Source organism: Chenopodium album, chromosome 11, assembly GCF_948465745.1.
Source record: "Chenopodium album chromosome 11, dcCheAlbu1.1, whole genome shotgun sequence".
In the NCBI taxonomy this organism is placed as follows: Eukaryota; Viridiplantae; Streptophyta; class Magnoliopsida; order Caryophyllales; family Amaranthaceae; genus Chenopodium; species Chenopodium album.
The window spans coordinates 7,106,678-7,130,069 of NC_137844.1; the positions used below are offsets into that span (position 1 = coordinate 7,106,678).

Consider the following 23,392-nt stretch of genomic DNA (forward strand, 5'->3'; position numbering starts at 1 on the left):
CTTTGGTACATTCCATTTTCTCTGTCTCTTAGCCAGTAATGGTGTTTGAGCAGCTTGGATGGTTCTCTTTGACTTTGGCTTCCTCCTCCCCCTCGAAAGTATGAATTACTATAAGGTTTGGAAGTTCAAATGTACGCGACTACTATGGAGTTTGAATAACGGTTTTTCAATCTATCAATGATCCTAGATCGAGTGCAACATGTCTTAGTACATCCTAATAAATAAAACGAGTTTTGAGTTTCATGGTTATCAAGTTGTCATCAATCAACAATAATGTTCTTAATGTATAACTGGTTGTACCTTGTGGATGTTATAACCATTAATATTTATTTAATTACGTGGTTCTTGTATGTACATGAACAAAAATTCTATCTTGATTGTGTTGGTGAATATTCTCCGTGTGAGTCACTCCTTACATTGGTTCCACCTCCTCCTTTGGTTACAATCTCTTTCTTCTCAAACAAAAGCTAAAGTAACTCCTCTTACATCCCCTCAACAAACAAAAAGTTGTAGGAATTTAATGGGATATTCCATCAAATTTTTGTTCCTATTTAATTAAATTGACAACTACTGTAGTAATTATTTGTTTTTATGGTCCCCTAAGTTTTTATAGCCATTAATTGTGGGAAATGCATTAAATTTATATAAATCACCTATTGCCATTAACAAGATAGTATCTAATATCTATCTATCTATCATCTTAAGACGATAAGATTCCAACTTTGTGAAAAACAATTCTAGTACAATTATGTTACGCTTAGTGACACCACTTTTAATATTTTTTTGGTCCCCATTTCATGTGTTGCTATAGTAGAAAAAGATACATTTTCGTGGTGCAAAAGCACAATATTAGCTAGATATTATTCGGTGAATTTCATTGGCATCAAAATTTATTTTATCCGCTAAAATTTCCTTCTTATCACTTGATAAACCTTTATATTGTATGGATTTATATACTTCTTTGATCAAACTTACTTTTGTTTGAATTTAGCTAAATATGTACTCGTTACTTTTTCTGTTTGATTGAGCTTATTTTAGTTGAGGGTTGAATTTTGATAAAGCCTTTTCCTAAACATGATTTTCTTATAGGCCGCCTAAGAAAATACAGTATATATCAAAGCTTTGGTCTTGGAATTGTAGGAATTGTAAAATTGTAATCATTCATTTTTTCAATTCCAATCATGTGGTTACAACGCAAAAAATGTAACATCATAAGATTGAACTTAGAAACCTCTTGCTTAACGTGTTTTTCTTTTAAGTTTTGATGAGTAAGTAAAAAATCAAAAACTTTAATCTTGGAACTGTAGGGATTGTAAATTTCTAATCATTCATTTTTTGCCTAACACGTTGTTTACAATACAAAAAACGTAGCATCACAAGATTGAACTTAGAAAATTTCTTCCTAAACGTGTTTTTCTTATGGGTTTCGAGCAAGTGGAAAAAAAAAATGTTGTAACATCATAAGATTGAACTTAGAGAACCTCTTACAGTCTTACTCTCTTTACTTGTATGAGTACAAATTAGAAGATCAAGAACTAAAATTTATGTATCAAGACCACATAACTAAACTAAGCTAGTACTTGTAATATAATCTTCCATGTTCAAACAAGAGGTATTTCGGATTTGATTTCATCTATACTTTCATCAGTAGAGTTACTAATACTTTCTCTATACCTATACCACTTTGAACACGCCAAAAAATAGAAAAGATTAGCAAACTGTAAACAAGCAATGACATAATAAAAATAATCTAGCCTTGCTTTGTTCAAATCCTCATTCAACCAACTTCCACTCTTTGAGTTCCTACTCATCTTATCAACAACAGACTGTAGGAAACTGCTTAGGTAACTCGAAACAGCCATCCCACAGAACAAGAACGCGCCACCAATGCTTCTCATATTCTCAGGGAACTGCTTATAGTAAAATTCAACAAGCGAGATCATAGCAAATGCTTCTGACAGTCCTGAAAGTACTAAAGGAAGTACCAACCACATTGCTGAGAGTGATGAAATCACACCTCTTTGAGGATCAACCCCTAGAGTCGACTTAGTCAGAGCCACTACTCTTCTCCTCTGCTCAACTAGCCCGAAAACAACAAGGGCTATAATATTGAGACCCATGCCAATCCCCAACTTCTGCAGGACTGTGATCCCATTTTCTTTTCCTGTCATTTTTCTGAGTTTTGGAACTACGATTCTGTCATAGACAGGTATCCAGATTGTCATTGCTAGCATTGAGAATATGGAGTAGGACGCTGCTGGAATCTTGAAGTTAGTCCCTCCTAGGCTTCTGTTGGACTGTAAGGCTTGGAATACGACGTAGTTTCCTGTCGTTACCATGGTTATGGTGTAGAAGACTCCAGAAATCCATATGGGAAATACTCTGATTACACATTTTACTTGTTCTACATGTTGTATGGGACTAAGTTTCCAGGGGTTTGCTGCTGATCCTTCTGGATTGATTTTGTCTTCGTTTGTTATGATAGCTGCTTTGTCAAGGCATCTACATAGCACAGAAAAACATCATCAGATTAGTTAATAGTAACGGTGGCTATAGCAACTAACAATGCTGGTTACTAAAAGTCATTTTTTGCCAGTTACTAATAGTATTGTTTCCGCTAGTGAGTTATCATAAGTTCATAACCCACTGTTACTTTAGGATTTTTTCCAGACATCTAAAAATAGTATCAAGTATAATTGTTATACCTGAATTGATCAGAATGAGGGAACTTGGAGTTGATAGACTGATCAGGAACATGATCAAACAAGGAGAGGGAAGGCTTTTCCGGCAACTCCAAGCCGCGTTTCTTAAAAGCAGCAACCATGACCTGCACCACACTCACAAGGGGACTTCCTTGGGGCTTAACCATAACATACAACTTAGTCCCCAAGAAGAACAACGCACACGAAAGAAACATGAAAAAAGCCGGTATTGCAAGGCCTATACCCCAGCTAACATCGGTCTGAATGTACACAACCAAGGTTACAGAGATCATGATTGCGAATGTAAGCGTGAAGTAGTACCAGTTGAAGAAGCTACTGATCCCTCGTTTACCCGATTCTGTTTCCGGGTCAAATTGATCTGCTCCGAATGCTAAGTTACATGGCCTAATCCCCCCTGCTCCTATGATCAAAAATGCTAATCCTCCTAGCAAAAATGCTAGCTGCCCTGTTGTTGCTCCAGCGCAATTTTCGCCTGTAGCGCAGTGTGGAGGGTGTAACGATGGTATTACTGCTGTCAATGTTAGAAATAGCATTCCCTACAATCAAAATTGATGTATGTTAACTTCCTATAATTTTCTCGGAATGAAATAATATTTCCTATTTTCAACCAAACGACCACTTAAAATGTGTTACGCGTATGTTACCAAGAACGAGGCGATGCTTGCGAACCCCAAGGTCTTGTACCGGCCAAAGTAGGTGTCACAAAGGTAAGCACCAAGGAGGGTTGCCAAATTGGCATGTTAACAACATTTGTAGCATTCATCCTATTCATGTTAAACACTGTGGTTAGATACACCAACAAATTGTGTGATGTTCCTATTGTTCCTAGCTTTTCAAACGTCTCATTTCCTGCACATAATAAGCATAACAAATTAGAAACTCTATTAGCATAATTTTTTTTTGCATAATTAACTAAAAATAACACCACTTTTATTGTTCATGTTCACTTTCTCCACCCTTTGATGTCACGTGCACAAAGTTCAGCTCGTACCACTAGACCACGACAAGATCGAGAAAGCATAACTAGTATACATTTCCTTCGTTTTTTTAGTACTCTCTCCGTCCCTTAATACAGAGTCTCTTTCTAATATTTATTACTCACATAATAAAAAGAAAGAGGCTTTTAATTTATGGAAAAAGGGAGTACTAACTAAATGGCCCTTAAGAAAAAACGAAGAAAGATATTTTTTTCATTGTAAATCATAGATAATCTTCCTACATTTATTGTAAAACATAAATGTGTGTAAAAATTTATAAAAACTTTACATAAATTTATAAACTGGCGTTTACTAAACATATTCCAAGCTAAGCTTTCACCAAAAACTAATACTCCCGTTATATCTAAAAGTTTTATTTAAATTGAGACAATTACCGTCTAAACAAGAAGAACTTTTATAAATGGAAAAAGTATTATAAATGAGAAAAAAGGTAAGGGTATGACATAGGTACCGTACCTATAACAAATGGCATGGCTTTGACACCGCTATACACGATCTTCTTCTTGTTATTCTCCTCCATGCTTTCTTTCTTGTCAATCTCCATATTATTGCAACCTAGCAATGCAAAGAACTCTTCCCTTTTTTATATATTATTTTTGGGAGATGAGAGTGTTAAGAAATATTACTTCTAAATACTTTTATTTGGAAATGTAGATCGGTTTATATAGATGGGAAAAATGAACAAGTATCCTGAAATTTATTCTGACATTAATGTTTGTTGTCACTTTGTAGCAAGTAGTAATGTGGTGTATATTATTTATCTAAGTTTTGATAATAGTCTCCAATTGGGATTTGTCATTTCCAATATAATGGTCCACAATAATAATGCATGCATGATTGAAGTATGATGTACACAAGTTTAGTAGTACTCCGTTTTTAAAAATAAATAATAAATAAATTATCTTATTTCAGTTTTAACTTTTTAAAAAAGTTGTGTTAAGAAGATGAGTAGATCTGTTATTTAGCATGTACGATTGTATATATAAAGTAGAAAGAAATCGTGATTACCATGCTAACAATCGTTTAGAGACAACTTGAAAAGTAACGTGGGACAATCCTTAAAAAAAATAAAACAGGGAAAGTAATAAATTAGTTAAAACATCACAATTGATGCAGGAATTCAAAATTTTGTTTTGTTCTTGCTTACAACAATATTAATATTTCAATAATGCATATGAATGATTTTATGTGAATGAGAATTCCTGCCTATGGGATGAACACGACATATACACGCTTTTAGATGTCTTATCAATCTAAATATTATAATTTGGACAAAATTAAACCATCATATATTTTGTGAAGAGGAATTTATAAAATTAATAAATTGTTATATGCACTCGGAGGTACAGTACATTTAAAGATATTTATTTGCTCATTTGATGATAAAATGAGCAATAATATTACAATAATGCATAGAATGATATTATGTGAATGAAAATTCCTGCCTATGGGATGAACACATATACACGCTTTTTGATGTCTTATCAATCTAAATATTATAATTTGGACAAAATTATACCATCACATATATTTTGTAAATGAGAAAAACCTGCCTATGTAAAAATCAATTAATCATATATAGTATTAGGCTCTTGTTGTCGACATATATATATGGAAAACTCCAACCATCTACCTAATTAAGAATACTTTTATTATTATTAATTAGTCTGGTCAAGAATGTGGTTAAATATATAGTACAATTGGGCAAGACGATTGTCACTCACTTTATGTTTGACAGCTGCATATAATAATATAAGAGCAAGTTTAGCCCCAAGTCTTAAGAATTGGGGTGACATCATCATCTTGATTCTTAAAACTTAGGTTTAAAACTTTCCTTATTTTTCTTCTTAAATCTTAAGTAAGTCTCAAGTTGAGTCTTGAAATTCCAAGACTTAACTTAAGGCTTGAGATTGGGACCCACATCACTTTTATTTTTATTATCCTTTTTTTCTTTTTTCTTTTTTTTTTTACACTTTTCTACATATAATATGCCATATATTTAAGTCTTAGGGCTAAAGTGATAAATTTGTGGAAGTCTTAGTGAGTCTTAACAAGAATTTGATGACATTATTTTCAATGGGGACCACTAAAAATGATGTCACATCCAAGTCTTAAGACTTAGGGCTAAACTTGCTCTAAGTACTTTTAATTGTAACGTGAAGTAGCATGATATTAGGAAATGAAGGGAGATGATAAAAATATGAATGAGGAACTCATGTGATTAGGAAAAGGATATAGAGAATCATTATCCATATAAAACAATGTTTCAAACGAAACGGAAAAAATACCGACTTATTTAGAGTACTACCTGTAAATTCATTACAGTATGAGAATCAAAATGTATTGGGAGAGTCCGTATGTTTTTTCATGAGTCTGATATATCCAATTCAATAACTTAAATTCTATATCTATATTTATAAACTGAAATGTTCAAAAAGTTGTATAAAATATTCAATAACTTATACCGTCTCACTTAAGGGGTGCTTATCGAGCGAGTCAACCGTAGTCTCACCACGTGCGCATACTTGTATAATACTTTCTCGTCATTGAGAATACATGCAAAACTAATAAGCAAGACTAGTCAACTAGATGGAAGAATAAAATTGAGAGGCTCGTGTCTCTATAATAATTGCGTAAGAGAGAAACGTTGGTGAATCGAAAAATTAGATCCAATGGTCACTTTTTAGCCACACCATGCATATTAGCACTAGTTCTTTTTAGGTGGGAACATTGATCGATTAATTAATTAAAAACTTAAACTCTACGATACTTACTAATTACCCCTTTGAATTAACTTTAGGATATATTCTCAACATTTTTAACCTGAAAATAAAATTTAGGACAGAGATCTTTGTGTGTGCATACAACCACATGAACCACTACTATTTATAATTTTATTTCGATCTAATAACTTTTTTTTAATAATATAAGTGATTAAATCTCACTAAAAAAATGGACCTTCCAAATTTTAACTTGAGAGGAATTTTCTATCAGTGTGCCTATTGGTACATTTGTTTATGGCTTTGAATCTCAAGACAAATCCAAAATAATACAGAGTTAAATGGTGTATTGGTTTTCATACATCAACTCTACTTGTGTTGCTGTCCTTATATAACATGAATGATGATTGATGAAGACCAGTCGACTAAAGATTCAACCAATAAAATGTAAAGCTTTTTTTTCTTTTTCTTTTTTTTTTTTTTTTTTAATAAAGAAAAAAATCTTGTAGGGTACAATCTTGTATGTGTTATTATAATGTCGGTCATGTTGATTCAACTTACTTTGTCTTAATCATCTGAATAAGAAAATATACTTTTTCTGAACCTAATTATTTTAAATTATTTTTACAAAAATAAGTAATCTAAATAAAGATCATAAATATTTAACTGTTTTTTTTATTTTTGTTATTTTTTTTATTTACAAAATAAGTTAAAATAAGATACATAAAACTCTTTCAAAAAAAAATGCATGAAACAAATACCACTACATTTTTTTTATTTTATATTAATAATATAATGTGAGACAATTTATCTCAAACTTTCTATTTCAAAAAACAGTACTCTTAATTCGAGGGATGGAAAATTGATCCCATACTTCCTTATGTAGCTAACACAATTAACATTATTTGATCTTAATCTTATCCAAGTCACCAATGCGTACGTGTAAAATCATGCATGGATGATGCATAATCATTAATAATTTGTTGACATCATGGATGATGCATAATTATCTGTAATTCACTAATTTGTTGACATATTGAAGATTTAATTTGCACTAATTAACTAAGAAGTATAATTTACGGCTATCAATTTGGACGAAATCCATGGCTAATTATTGTTTGCTTGTCCACAAACCAATTTGATGGATCCAACTAATTTCTCTCTTATAAGCTCCACTAATTAGTATTATAGTGTGGAGCCAAATCTCAATAGTACTTCCCAGATAAACATAATAGGTAAATTATACTTCTAATTTTTTGATGCTTGTGAGTTGTGAACCATTTAAGTCTTTAAGACCAATTAGTTAGATGTGTATAGAAGATACCCTACGTAACAATATTGGTATATATAAGAAAGATGATAGTTTCTCCCACTTTTATAAAAAATAAATAAATATTTTTTTAAAAAAATAGAAAAAAATAGTTGCTAGCCTAAGATTAAAGATGGCTCTGGGCTAGGCCGGCCTATGGTCATGGGTCAAGGCCTAGTTTTTTGTGATTTGGGCTCATCCCTCCGCCTATTATAGGTCCATTTGAGCCTATGGGTCCAAATCCCAGTAATGCACTACCCTACCTTTGCCTACCTGGCCCTACCCTGCCCTACCCAGCCCAAAGACATCTTTACCGAAAATATTTCATATCATATAGGGTGAATTCTATTTAACTCATTTCTATTTATCTAAACTTATTAATCTGATCTTATAAAAATTCATCTGAGTTTATCCAGAAGGTCACATAAATTTATCAAACCTTATTAGAATTTACTTAATTGAAATTGAAATTGGGTAGCCCTTATCAACCTTTAGCTTGCTTATCAAGGTTGATAAGGTTTATCAAGTTCGAATATGTTCAAATATGTTTAATAAGATAAAATCAAGTGAATAGTACATAGCTTAAGTGTAGGGCTGCAAATGAGCCGATAAGTTTGTGAACAACTCGCGAACAAGCTCGATCAAAGCTTGCTTATTAAGTATTGAACGAGTCCGAACAAAAATTTGAGGCTCGTTAAGTAAACTAGCCCAACTCGAACACCTTTGTACTCTGCTCGTTAATGTTCACAAACACTCGTTTCATAACTCGTACATATGAACGTTCGTACATATGATCGTTCATATGGTCATTTAATTTATAACTCGTTCAAGCTTGAAACAATTAATTTCACTGTTTTAATTATTCTTAAAATAGTACAATTTTAATATGAAACCAAATCAATTATAATCAATTACGTATATAATCAAATTAGCCATGTTAATAATATCATATACAATTAAAATATATGGAGTATTATTTTTAAGAAAGTGAATAGTATATTTGCTCAAATTTCTCATTTATAATATCAAATACTCAATTACTGCCTATCTTGTTATTATGATGAATATCATCAAACGACTTTTCTGATTAGAGTATACTTATAGTTTTTCAAAGTTGATTATATTAGCTTGATTGAGCTCGTTCACGTTTGAGCTTGTTCACATTAGAGCTTGTTCAAGCTCGAGCTTGAATCACAAACGAACGAGCTCAAGCCGAGCTCAAACAAGGCAAAACCTTAATGAACAAAGCTCGAACACAAAATTATGAAGCTCATTCAAGCTCGAGCATGTTCGAACACTTAAAATCTTTACCAAGCTTAGCTCGAACAAGTAAAAACTCGACTCGGATCGAATCGTTTGTAGCCCTACTTAAGTGAAGATAATTGAATAGTTGCTATAGGGCCATAAGAAGCTTAAAAAATCACACTAAGTTTCCTGAAATGATAAACAGCACACCCGTCGTGATTGTCCACTTTACAAGTTCAAAGGAGGTTCCACCTCAAAACCATATGGCAATGAGGGGGAGTAGTCCCTTAGCCTTATAAAGTGGACACAATTATCTTCTTTCTTTAATGTGGGATACACATCCCAATATAAACTTTCACTTATACACTAATATGGGACAACACACCACTAACATGTGGGTTTTCTCATGAGCTCAACATGAAATTATTTATTAATGGATTTCCTCCAGACCTCAAATCACATTTGTAAAAAAAAAAGGAAAAAAAACCTCAAATCACTGCAAAGATATTGATTGTGCTAAGACTGATATTGGACCAAAGACGGCTCCTTGCATTGTTCTTATCGTCCATTGACTCCATTCCATACTCGAAACAAATTGATTAGAAATTTTCTTATTATATTAAATAAGTGTATTTGAGATAGAGAGAACATGGACATAGCATCAAATAAAAAAGGTTAAGGGCCTGTTCTGATTGACTGAATTGAGTTGAACTGAACTGAATTGAATTAAACTGAAAATAATCTGAAGAGAACAGACCCTAAGAACATCAACTTAATTCGATGCAAGGTACATTCAAGCAAAACATAATATTGGATTCAGGCAAAGATTAGATTCAAATGTGAACGTAAAATAAATTTAATGTGGTTTGGGTTAAATGTGAATGCAATATTTTTTCTAAACATTGACTGGATATTGATTGACAGATGAGTCGTGAAAGATGTTAGCTAATTAATTACTATTCTGAGAGTGCGTCCAATATTTGCAATAAGTAGTGCTGTTAAATAGTCTAATGATTGATAGTATCATATTTGTAATTAATTGAAATTTGTAATTGATTGATTGATTGATTTTGAGTTCCAAATCGTGCAATAACTCCAATGAGCCAGAAAAGTATACTTTAGATCTTGCTTATGCAGGACAAAAATAGAGACTATTGTTGTGGATATGATATAATGTCCTTAAGAAGCGGGTCAAACACACTTGCATAGCCTCTTTCTTTGGTGAAGGAAACACTTAGGGCATGTTTTGATTTGCAAAACTGAATTAAGTTAAATTGAATTGTTTATGAGAGAAGAAAAATAGAAACTGAACTGAGCTCAACTGAACTGAACTGAAATTAAGCTGAAGAGAACAGGTGCGTAGGCTCCGTTCACTTCACCATAAAATAAAAATATTCAGTATAATTAATTTCACTTCAGTTCAAGTTTAGTTTTGTAAAAAGTTCAGTAAAAATCAATAACTTTAAAGAAAAAAAAAAGAGAGAGAATCAGTAAATATAATTTCAGTTAAGCAAGTGTTCAGTAAAAAATAATTTCAATTCAACAAAAGTAAGATAAAATAAACGGGGCCTTAGACTTGATCGTAGCTTTAGGATTGTCCACGATCAATGATACAAACTACTCATACAAAGTGCATAAAGAGTTTCCGTCGTAAAAAAAGTCTCCAAATGTTTTATTTATTTTAACAATATGTAATACAACGTAAAAAAAATAATAATAATAATAATCCCTTGTTGATGTTTGCTATCGTTCTGGGATTTCAGCGAGAAAAGAGGTTGACATTGGGTAGGCTGGAGGGAACGACGAGGCCCTCAGACCTGCGGATGTGTTACTTTATTCATGGGATCGTGGTCGCGATGTCTGTGTTGATTTGACAGGGTCTTCTCCTTTGACACAGTCAGGGCTATCTGACTTTATTCCTGGGCGGGTTGTGGCTGATGCTGCTCATCGGAAGCGGGTTAAGTATGAAGCTCGATGTCAGGCGATTGGATATGGTTTCATTCCCTTCTCCTTTTCTTCGCTTGGGGAATTAAAGAAGGAGACTATTGCATTACTGAAGCGGATTCAGAGGTTCTCGACGACGCAAGACATTGGGGCTCGTGCTGCAGCTCATATCTTCACTAGGGTAGGATTTGCTATAGCTAGAGGAGTGGGGGCCCAGATTGTATCTCGGCTTCCCACTAATTTATTGTAGGTTGTATGACTTTTGTTTTTGAGATATAATAATAATAATAATAATACTCCGTAATAATAATAATAATAATAATAATAATAATAATAATAATAATAATAATAATAATAATAATAATAATAATAATAATAATAATAATAAAAAGTTGCCCTATTTCTAGCTTAGCCCTGTTCACTTGAAATTTTCTTTGTGGGTATGGTACATCCGGATTTTTGATAAAAGGCCAGGTGGAATGAATATATAGTTGTTTTGTGAAAAACATATAACTATTTTGTAAAGAACATATAGTTGTTTTACAAAGAACATCAAGCTTTATGTTCTTTTTGTATATCTAAAGAACATCCATAATATTAATAAACAATATAATAATATTATGTAATGAACATTATTTATATTCACCCACCATAATCTAAAGACAAAATTTAAAGAATATTTTACACTAAAACAATGACTATTATGTCACAAATAAAAATACATTACACTGACAATCAAATAACACGGAGATAAAGAAAATTATTTAATAGTATGTTCTTTATAAAATAGTGTCATGTTCATTGTTATTAATAGCTTTCTGTTGTTTTTTTATATCTCTTATGTTCTTTTATCACGTTTATTATATTTTAACAATATGTTCTTTTCACTTAAGATATATGTTCTTTACAATTTTGTACCATGTTTTTTTCCTTTTAACTAAATGTTCTTTACATTTCTATACAATGTTCTTGTCGTTTTTTTTTTTTTGAACGGATATACCATGCGCATGGATGGTACATCCGCCTCCATGAACTGAACCACTAATTACTGTTCACTTCACCTTAAATAATATTCAATAAAAAATTATTCTAGTTCAGTAAAAATAAGTTCAGTTTGGAAAAATTAATTTCAGTTCAATAAGAACTAGTAACTTTAAAGAAGAAATATAATACGAAATCAGTAAAAATAATGTCAATTCAGTAAAAATAACGGCATGTACTTCAACAAAAATAAGGTAAAGTAAACATGATCTTATTCTAGTTGTAACGTAAAATTAAGTACAAGTAACCCTTATTACCCCCTAAATAAAATAATTTTTTATTTAAATAAAAAAAGTGAAATAAGGTAAATGGAGCATAAACATGTTGACCAAAATATATAGGACATCCATTAAAAAATCTTGAAGTGGTTAACTGTAGACAAATTTTCATAGAATCTCCTCCAATAGTTTTCTCTTAAATTATAATGCAAAGAAAATTCGACATTATCCGGTAAAAGTAATAGACTGGCACCCTAATTAGCTCAAGAGTCAAGACTCAAGACAACACTATAGAAAAACAAGTTCCTCCCTTATCTATGATTGGAAATTTGGAATAAGTTACTCTGTATATATTTATCAATCACATTAACAACAACATCCGCCGTCATCACAATCAATAAAATGGAGCCTGACAATTTTTTTTATCATTACAATCTTCTACTGATTGGCAACTATTGATACCTTCTTTGTCAAGTAGAGTAGCTCCAATCCTAATGCTATTGGCGGTTTTTTATGAATTCTACGAATAATAAAGGGTTATTAAATCAATCACATTAATAACAATATTTTTTTTTTTTTTAAAAAAAGTAAGATACAGGGAAAAAGATTAGGAACGTCTTCTCACAATACAGTGTCCTAATCTATCTTACAGTAAAAATACGAAAACTTGCTTTTCAAGAGGGATCAACATTCAGATAGGTCAGAGTAGAGTAACCCAGAGACGCAACATTTTCACGAAAGATGTATTGAGATTTAAAGGCTAAGAAGGAATCCAAGATGATCTTGATGTTTTCCATAAAGAGTTGAAGCTTCCACGGGCAGTTGTAGACGTGTAGTGTCCCTGCAAAATACTAATAACAGTCAAATTATCACCAATTCAATGAAAATATGGGAAATTTGTGTTCCTTAGCCAAAAGAAGTCTATTTCGAAGGGCAATTACTTTCGCAAGAATAGTCGAGCAAGAACCTAAATTATAAGTACGAATAGTAATATGATTGCCAGTAGCATCTCGAATGACAACACCAGCAGTAGAATTATGAAGACTTGCTGAACCATCTAAATTTAACTTGCAATATCCTTTTGGGAGAGGAGACCATGAGACTATCGTATATGAGTAGTAATGTGCTGAGGATTAACAACAACATGCACCACCAAGGCAATAACAATTCTTAGGGCAACTTTTATTAATTTAATATTTTAATCTAGTACTAGTTGGCAATTACTTTTTGTTTTTTTTTTGTTGACACCGAAGTTGACAATTTTTTTTTTTAAAGAAAGTTGGCAACTACTACTGTTACCTTCTTTGTCAAACTTTTGAGAAAACTGGCTATCTTTGTCAATTTATACTTACCTAATTAAATGAAAAATTTGACTTTTGCTACCAACAAAACACTCCTATTTCACTTTTGCTACCCATTTAAACTTTTATTTTATTTTACTACCATAGAAAACCGAAAATTATAGGTTTTGCTACCACTTAACCTTTTCCGTTACTATTTCCGTTTGTGGGGCCCATTTATCACCTCCTTCCATATTCTTCTTCTCTCCCCACGAGTCTCCTCACAGCAGCTCCATCCCAAACCCGACCCCACCCATTCTCAGGCAACTCCACCCACTCTCCGACAACCCCACCCTGCTATCATCGATTCATCGCACAGCAGCCCCTGCCCACACAAATCCATAGAGCAGCAACCAATAACTCCCCTGCTCCCCAACAGCAACATCACGTTGCAGCTCCCCCTACCAACTACTCCACCTTGCACTAGTCCACACGCCACCTCTGTCATCGCACATCAGCACCACTCTCACCATTTGCGATTCGCCCCACCATCGCCAGCCGTATCTTCCACTACCACCAACTAAACCTCAAATCGCCATCCCACAATACTGACCACAGCAGCCCCATCTCACCCCTGTTCGGCCATAGCTGCCGGCAACAACCACCACCGGACTACCGCACACCAACAGAAACAACCGGCCAGCAGCCCAACACCAATAATCGCACCAAATCAACCAACCACCGTCGCACCACACTACCGCGCTACTGAGCAACGCCGCTAGCCCATAATCTAAAGCCGCAAGCTCCAATTTCAGCCCAAATCGATAACCCTTTGCTCAATTATTTCAATTCGAGGCCGCAATTTCTTCTTACCTCAAATTTCGCCACATTTTCTATTGAATCATTGCCCCATTTTACAAATACTTGGAAGATTTTTAAGTATAAAAATTGGGCACTTGGGCAATTGAAAATTTGCAAAATCAGGGGTAGGTAATTGGAAAATATGGAGGAGAAAGAAAATACTTTGTGAAATTCATAGTGGAAGAAGCTAATGAGATATGATGGAGTTGCCGCTGGGAATGCGGATGATTATGGCCATATGGGTGGGGTTGCCGGAGAAGAGGTGGGGGTTTGATGGAGTTGGCCGGACTATGTGAAGGAGTAGGGGTTCATGACTAAGTGCGGGGAGAGAGAAGAAGAAAATGTGAGGATGTTAATTAAGTGGGCCCCATAAAACGGAAATAGTAACAGAATCTGTTAACCGGTAGCAAAACTTATATTTTTTGGCTTTGGGTGGTAGTAAAATAAAAGAAAAATTTAGATGGGTAGCAAAAGTGAAATAGGGGTGTTTTGGTGGTAGCAAAAGTCAAATTACCCTAATTAAAATCAACTTCTCAATATTACCTTCTTTCGTTTCGACAAAAATATACACTCCGCAATAAAATGTAGCACAAGAATATATATATATATATATATATATATATATATATATATATATATATATATATATATATATATATATATATATGAGAGTAATTTTAGTCTAATGTCTAAAACATTTTTTTTAGGACCTGTTCTCTTCATCTTAATTTCAGTTCAGTTCCTAATTTCCTTCTCTCATAAACAATACATTTTAGCTCTATTCAGTTACGTTCAATGCAGCTCCAATTAGTTCAGTTCAGTTCAATTCAGCAAATCAGAACATACCCTTAGTATTTTGGTAGTCCTACTTCTATTTTTCATGAATTTTATATTCCTAAGAACTAAATGATTAAATTATAGTTATGTAAAGATTAGAATGCACCTATACGGCTATATTGTGTCAAAACAAATTAAAAAGAAAGAGATTGAATGCACTTATCAAAGCAAAATAAATGAACATTCAAACATGAGTAGTTGTAATCCTTACCCGGAGACGTACAAAACAGCAAAGAAAAGAGAAAATTGTTGTTTTCTGACTTTCTCCATATTAAAAAATTATATGTTTGAGTGAAAATTAAGTGCGATTTAAGAGTTTAAAGTGTAGAAGAACGACATTAGTTATGTTGGCTATTAATAAAAAATAATATTAAATATCTTCTTTAATACTTCATTTGCTTTTTTTAAAGACAAAAGTTAACGAACGTCTTTGGGGCGTTGAATAAGCTAGCTAAAAGTAGAAAGATTAAATTAAAAATTAACATTAATTACATCGATCGACGGATGATTTTGTCATACTTTCCCAAATTAATACCACTTTAGATGATATTTTAAATGTTTATCCAACGCCCTGAGGGCGTTCGTTAGCAAAATCCTTTTTTAAATGCATCACTTTGATCGGCACGTTTGTCAAGATGTAACTTTGACCATTAATATATTTAATAATTATCTATTAGTAAAAATTATAACAAAATTATATTTCTACTTATCTATAATACTATTAAATCTCATGAGAATAACATGTTGACGACATGTGTCACTCCATGTCATAATAAGATTTATTACATGGCGCCACATGGATGATGACATGACGCCACATATACATATTTAGAACATATTGAATCCCCTCACAACCCTTGCAATGTCCAACTTTTATGACCATCATTGTATTTAGACCACATTGATTTCTCGTAAATAAATTTCTTTTTACTCTATTGCATTTGTTTTTTTTCCACAATTAATGTCATTCAATCACTTAATTAATATTTACGAGATTTAAATTTTCATTAACTTAGGATTCTAAAAGTTTTTTTAACTTATTATTGCTTTAAAAAAAATACTCGTAATTATTATGTAATTCCCTACTTAATTGTAAAATATATACTACTACATCTCTCTTTTTATCCCATATTTTTTTTCCTTAAGATAATGTTTTCAAGATATTATTAAAGTACTTTTTATTTTATTATTTAAACTTAAGATAATGTTTTGAGGATATTATTAAAACTTTAAGGTATTTCATTTTTTTCCAAACAAAATCTAGGGCATCGTTCGGGCCTTAAACTAGTTATATTATGAAAGTAGACATTGTGATAAATCTAATGATATATATGTAATAAAATTTATGTATTTTATAATAGCAAAAAAAAATTTAAGTTAAACATGACATGTGAACAGTGCTAAAGTCAAATTGATGCATTAAAAAAACGGAGGAAGTATTTCATTGATGATGGGGATTGATGGCTACATGTGAATCTGAGATAATTCACTTGATTGGAAACATGTGATATCTTTTACCAGCATTAAATATGATTGTCTTCTTTTAGGTAAGTATCTGAATACTTTCTTCATTTCATAATAATCGCAACACTTTGACTGACAGATATGTCAATGTACAACTTTGAACATTAATATTTGTAATTATATATTATTAAGAAGATATACCATGTTAATATAATGAAAATATACCTAAAGACTAATTCATAAATATTTTACATGACAACCTATGTTCATTATGTATTGATGAAAAAATATAGTCAAAGTAAACATATAAATAATATAATAGTCAAAGTGTTATGATTATTACAAATTAAAAGAGAGGGAGGGTTCTTTTTTGTAAACACCGGAGGGAGTGTATTTTTACACCTCTATATGACTGTATATAATATCCTTTGCTAGGATATGATTCTATTTCCTTAGTTAGTTGATTTGATTTTCATAATTAACTCTTGTAATAATGAAGAATCTTATCTATGTCTATATATTTATCTTATCTCTATTACATAATCCATGAGGGATATTGTGGTGTCCATCTTAAAGGACCTTAATACGAATTTATACAAACTCTTAGATAGATATGGTTCACATTAATTTATTGTGAATCACTAATATTAGAAACACGATGGTTGTTTATTAATATAAAAATAAAAAATTCACTATATTAAAATAAACGTTAGTATGTTAAAAAAAAGTCACTATTTCATCCTTTTGTTGGCTGATATGCTTCATTTGTTGGCACATATATTCAATCTGTTAGCTGATATCTATCTTTTATTTGCTGATATGCTTCATTTGTTAGTTGATATGATTTATTTGTTAGCTGATATGTTTTTTTCGTTAGCAAATATCATATAACTAATATATAAATCTAAACTTTTAGCCAGGCCATGAGACATCGACACTTGGCATTCCAGTTTTTCGCCAAGTGTCGAACCACTTAGACAACAATTAAATATTAATAAATACGTAGGATTTATTTAGATATATATTTTATGAATAAAAAGTTGTATTTTTATAATAGGATAAAAAAAAAGATATATTTTATAGGATAAAAAAAAAGTTAGTTTAGATTTTTATTTTCAATAAAATTTGGATAAATTTATAGGAGAAAATTGTTGATTTAGAGTTTTATTTCCGATAACAATAACATACCTCTATTTCACAAGTATAAAATAAATTATAAGTTTAGCCAGATCACAAGACAACACTTGGCTTAACTTTTCACCAAATGTCGCATAACGTAGACAACAATTTAATGATTTATCATATAAATTATATTTATATCATAATTTTTTTGGAGCAAATAAAGTAGTTCAAAAAGTACAACATTCATTTATGATATATCCTAATCGATTTAAATAAAATACTTCACAATCTAATATGATTTTATTACTTTATGTAAAACTATCAATCGTGTTGGGTCACGGGTCATGTCGGGTCGATTCACTTCAGGTCACGAGTCAAAAAATGTTCCCACTAGCACAAAGTTTCAAGTTCGAGTCAACTGAACAGGCTTAGAACAATATTTGATTTGCTTTATTTTTGGCTAATTTTTAAAAATTTCTAATATTTCAAACTTACTTTACTATTTTTTTATTTAATTTTTAAATAAAACATTTTCACCAATATTATTATTAGCCATTATATGCCTACTGCATAACTTAAATCGTCACAAATCTCATCAATTTCTAACTAATTCTGTATCAATGATAAATTTTAAAACTTGGTATATAGATAAAAGGTTTATGTTATAAATTTATTAAATAACACGGGCATCGCATGGGGCACCAAACTAGTATATATAATATCACATCCTGTTATAGAGGATATCATTCAACTTATAGATATATCATCCAACTTATTAGAGATGATATAATCTAGACAGTAGAATTTATTTAAAAAATAATTAAAATGTCAATAATGGCAAAACCACCTATACTAAACTTATGAGTATTACATAACATACTTATTTCTCAACCAAAATACATGCATTTGTTATTAAAACGCTCACAATTCAACATACAATCACATAGGACAATCAATTTCAACAATTATACATCAAACAAGAAAGTACTTAATCTATTCTTTGGGCATTTTTCGAAATATCCGAGAATCTCAAGCAATTATTAAGCCAATTCAAGCATAAATCATGAACAAATATAATCAACAATCAACGAGTTTCTCGCCGTCGACGATAGCACCGCCAATAACGCCGTCACCGATGGAAGCGATTATTGATATAAAGCAAAAACCCGCTAAATTGAAGAAATATTTAGTCAGACTGAACTAGCGCAATAGTTTGTGTAAAGAAAAACGCACGATTGACAATGTTTTTTCCCAAGAACAAATCGTTTTTTTGGCAACACGAGTACGATGTATTCTAAACAGTGGGAAACAAAACCGGGTGGGACTTCACGACTATCTCCAAATCAAAGAAATAAACCAATTACCCAAATTGGTTAGAATTTTTGCAACATCCATTTTTCATGTTTCTTCTACTTCAATTTTCACCAAATCAATCCTTCAATCTTCCTTCTTTTTCAGTCGCACTGTAATTTCTCATTCCACTCAATTCACCATGAATCCAGTAGAAGATCATACTAAGCCGTTGACTTCGAAAAGGGGTCGAAAGCCGTCGATTAAGGCTTCAGAAGTCGACGGAAATCTGCCGGAAAACACTGAGATTCCGGTGAGGAAACGCGGCCGACCGCCGAAGTCGGAGCCGTCTGTGAGGAAGCGAGGTCGACCGCCAAAGCCAAAGGAAGAAAGTAGTAATGGAGGAGAGAGAGGGAAAAATGGGGGTGGAAGTCGGAAGAGAAAGGGGGGAAATGATGAAGGTGATGTGGGTTTTGATGGGGGAGTGAAGATTGAAGGAGGGTTATTGAGTGTTGAGGTAGAAGGTGTCGATTCTGGGGAGAAAGTGGAATGCACTGAAGGTGTTTGTGAAAATGCCTCCGAGAAAATGGGTAACAGGAATGTTAGAAAAACTAGGGGAATGGGAATGGAGAAGGTTAGGAAGAAGGTATTGGATGGAGATGGGAATGAGGTTGGAGCGAATACTTGTCATCAGTGTAAGAGGAATGATAAGGGAAGAACTGTGAATTGTAGTAAATGTACAAGGAAAAGATTTTGTTTGATTTGTATCAAAAATTGGTATCCTACTAAGAATGAGGAGTATTTTGTTGAATCTTGTCCGTTTTGTCGAGGGAATTGTAATTGCAAAGCTTGTTTGAGGTTAGAAGGGGGGATTAAAGGTATGTTGAAGAAACAAGAGGTGAAGGTTAGTGATGATGATAAGAAGAAACACTCTTTGTATTTGCTGCAAACTGTTTTGCCGTATTTGAAGCAGTTTGAGGAGGAGCAGTTGATGGAGAAAGAGGCCGAGGCTCGAATTCGAGGTGTGCTGCCATCTGAGGTAATAGTTGAACGCATTGATTGTCCTCTTAATGAACGTATGTTTTGTAATAATTGTAAAACTTCAATTGCTGATATGCATAGGAGTTGTGTGGATTGTTGTTATGATTTATGTCTTGTTTGTTGTCGGGAAATTCGGGATGGTAATCTTCGAGGGGGTGGTGAGGATGTGGTTGTAGATTTTGTGGATAGAGGATATAGTTACATGCTTGGAGGAGAACCAGAGCCTTTGAAAACTAAGAAAATTTCTAACAATGATCGCGTGAATGCTGGTTTAGAACCTTTGATAAATGAGGAAATTCCTGGTGGTGCTAGCATAGATGCTGGGTTAGAACCTTTGAAAGATGAGAATGTCCCTGATGGTGTTAGTTTGGATGATGCTGGTGCTGAACCTCAGAAAAATGAGAACCTTTGTGATGATGTTAGTGTGGATGCTGGTTCTGATCCTTTGAAAAACAAGAACCTTCCTAATTATGTTATCATGGATGCTGGCTCAGAACCTTTGAAGAATGAAAAAATTCCTGATTTTAGCTTGGATACTGGTTCGGAACCATTGAAAAACGAGAAGACTCCTGATGATGTTAGTATTGATGCTGGTGCAGAACCCTTGAAAAATAATAACATTCCAGCTCAGCCAGTGTCGGTAGAATGGAAATCAAATGTAGACGGTAGCATACTTTGCCCTCCACAGGGGCTTGGTGGGTGTGGAAATGGGGTGCTGAAACTAAGGCGTTTATTTCCAATAGAAGTTTCAGAGTTGGTTAAAAATGTAGAAGAAGTATTAGGAACCTGCAATGTTGCTAGTATGAATGCAATTACTTCACAAGGCTGCTCCTGCACCAGTTCTATGGGTTACGGAGGTTTTGGAAATAATAATTCGAGGAAAGCAGCCTCCCGAGAAGATTCTGATGACAACCATCTGTACTACCCTGCTGCCATTGACATAAAAATTGAAGATCTGGAACATTTTCAATGGCATTGGGCCAGAGCTGAGCCTATCATTGTCAGAGATGTTCTTGAGACCACAAGTGGTTTGAGTTGGGAGCCAATGGTCATGTGGCGTGCTTTTCGTCAGTTGAAACATCCAAAGCATGACAGGCAGTTGAATGTAAGGGCCATCAATTGCCTTAATTGGTGTGAGTTAGATATCAATATTCATAAATTCTTTGATGGGTATACAAAGTGTCAATTTGATCCGTACTACTGGCCTTTGCTGTTGAAATTGAAAGACTGGCCACCATCTACTGAATTTGATCAAAATTTACCAAGGCATGGTGCTGAATTCGTCCAGGCTTTGCCATTCAAGGAGTACACTCATCACCTAAGTGGCATTCTTAATCTTGCTTCCAAGTTGCCAAACGACTATCTGAAGCCAGATTTGGGGCCAAAGACTTACATTGCTTACGGGGTTGCGCAAGAGCTGGGGCGAGGAGATTCAGTGACTAAACTACACTGTGATATGTCTGATGCAGTGAACATTTTGACACATACTGCAGAAACGAAGCTCAATGCTGGTCAGCTCCAGAGGATCAGACGATTGAAGCAGAAGCACATTGCCCAAGATCTTAAAGAAATAAATGGCAGTTGTTCGATTGCCAATGACGATAGCTATGTGACTGATTTGGGAAGTAGTCAGTCGCTTGATGCTGCTCCTGAATTTCCTAATAATTGCCAGTCTGCTTGCACATCGGGGCAGGGAAATGTAACTGAAATTGACAGAGAAAAGCGTATAATAATTGATGGGGAATGTGGTGTTGATGGTACCCCTAGAGTGGAGCTTCAATTTGGTAATTCTTTGATTAACCAAGATCCTTCAAATGTACCAGTGCTGGAAGATGATAAATCATTGCTTTCGAGGGACATAGAATTAGCAGCAGAATCTGCAGAGCCTGTGGACACTGATAAGCTATGTGATGGCCTTACAGGCGTGAAGGAAGTAATTGCTGTGGCTGTTTGCTCCACTGATGGGCCTAAAAGGGATACGTCTTGCACCGGAAATCATGAAGGAAGAGGTTCTGAAACACATGTTGAGATTGAAGTGAAGCAAAAAGCTGATGATGAAGATAACTATAGCAACAATAATGATGATGTGATTGAAGAGGTTAAGCCCACTGCTGGGAGAAAAAGAGGCAGGAAGAAGAAAAGGGGAGCTATAAATTTCCGGAAATCAGTGAAAGCGACTAATACATCCAGTTGTGGTGGCGATGGGGAGAGTGACATAGATATGCCGACTGCACAGCCAAGGAGTGATGATAAGTTAAACGAAGAGATAGAATCCAGGGGTGCTGCTTTATGGGATATCTTCCGGAGACAAGACACACCTAAGCTGCAAGAGTATCTACAGAAGCATTTTAAGGAATTCAGGCACATATATGGGTCTCTTGTGCAGCAAGTTGTGCATCCAATTCACGATCAAACATTCTACTTGACGGAAGAACACAAAAGGAAGCTGAAGGAGGAATATGGAGTTGAGCCATGGACATTTGTGCAAAAGCTCGGCGAAGCTGTCTTCATACCTGCTGGTTGTCCCCATCAGGTTCGGAACTTGAAGTCCTGTATTAAGGTTGCTATGGATTTTGTCTCACCTGAAAATGTTCCAGAATGTGTGCGTCTGACAGAAGAGTTTCGAGTCCTTCCCCCAAATCACAAGGCGAAGGAGGATAAGTTAGAGATAAAGAAGATGGTTCTTTATGCTGTGGAAAAGGCTCTTGAAGACTTGAAATCCTGACCTTGATTTCAGAATTCAGCTAGTTTATATTCTTTCTCTGTAGCATTCGTATTTTCTAGGTCCATACTTGAATTTTTTCAGGATTGACCTTACCTTTATGTGTGTTTGTAATCTATGTGAGGAGTTCGGTGAATCCCTCAAGTCCATGTTATATTTTCACAGATTTCAGAATTCATTTACGTTTTATCCTTTCCCTTTGTAACTTACCTGAGGTCATGAATTTAGATTATGCTTGAATTTTTCCGGATCTCTGTTTTATGTCTTTGATGGTAATTTTTGGTCCATGTTTTATTTTAATGTTTACAGCATCTCTCATGTAGAGGTTGTATTGTATAATTTTCATTTTCTGGATAAGCATTTTGATTGAAGGAGCTTAATAGCTGTTACATCTTACGTGTGAAAGTTTATGACTTATACATTTATTTCATTCAAGAATGATCAAATTTTATGGCTGCTCCGAGTTTGATATCTTCTGGTTTGTGTTTCTTTGCTTCTGAAGCCATAAAATGGGTAGTCAGTAGTTGCATGCAACAATTCCAACGTCTACCCTCGTTTATCTAGTGTCATGACATGC

General features: G+C 33.6%; 1 protein-coding gene, 1 long non-coding RNA gene and 1 pseudogene across 3 annotated transcripts; 1 reads left to right on the forward strand and 2 right to left on the reverse strand.

Annotated features, from left to right (window-relative positions):
• Nucleotides 1–1,600: 1,600 nt before the first annotated feature.
• LOC145568422 (protein NRT1/ PTR FAMILY 2.11-like) lies at nucleotides 1,601–4,334 on the reverse strand (annotated as a pseudogene). The gene is made up of 4 exons (XR_014095831.1): nucleotides 4,178–4,334; nucleotides 3,368–3,572; nucleotides 2,706–3,259; nucleotides 1,601–2,502 (listed from the first exon to the last, which is right to left on the reverse strand). The product of XR_014095831.1 is annotated as a protein NRT1/ PTR FAMILY 2.11-like (transcript).
• An 8,401-nt stretch (nucleotides 4,335–12,735) lies between these two features.
• LOC145567281 (uncharacterized) lies at nucleotides 12,736–14,673 on the reverse strand. The gene is made up of 2 exons (XR_014095539.1): nucleotides 13,682–14,673; nucleotides 12,736–13,039 (listed from the first exon to the last, which is right to left on the reverse strand). It is a non-coding gene; the product is annotated as an uncharacterized LOC145567281 (long non-coding RNA).
• A 4,006-nt stretch (nucleotides 14,674–18,679) lies between these two features.
• Nucleotides 18,680–23,156, forward strand: LOC145567280 (lysine-specific demethylase JMJ26-like). The gene has a single exon (XM_081626542.1). It carries the CDS (start codon nucleotides 19,255–19,257, stop codon nucleotides 22,816–22,818), a length of 3,564 nt encoding a protein of 1,187 aa, XP_081482668.1. The 5' UTR covers nucleotides 18,680–19,254; the 3' UTR covers nucleotides 22,819–23,156.
• Nucleotides 23,157–23,392: the final 236 nt, after the last annotated feature.

Coding starts and splice junctions, on each gene's coding strand:
- LOC145567280 (XM_081626542.1), top strand. CDS start 19,255: ATGAATCCAGTAGAAGATCATACTAAGCCGTTGACTTCGAAAAGGGGT.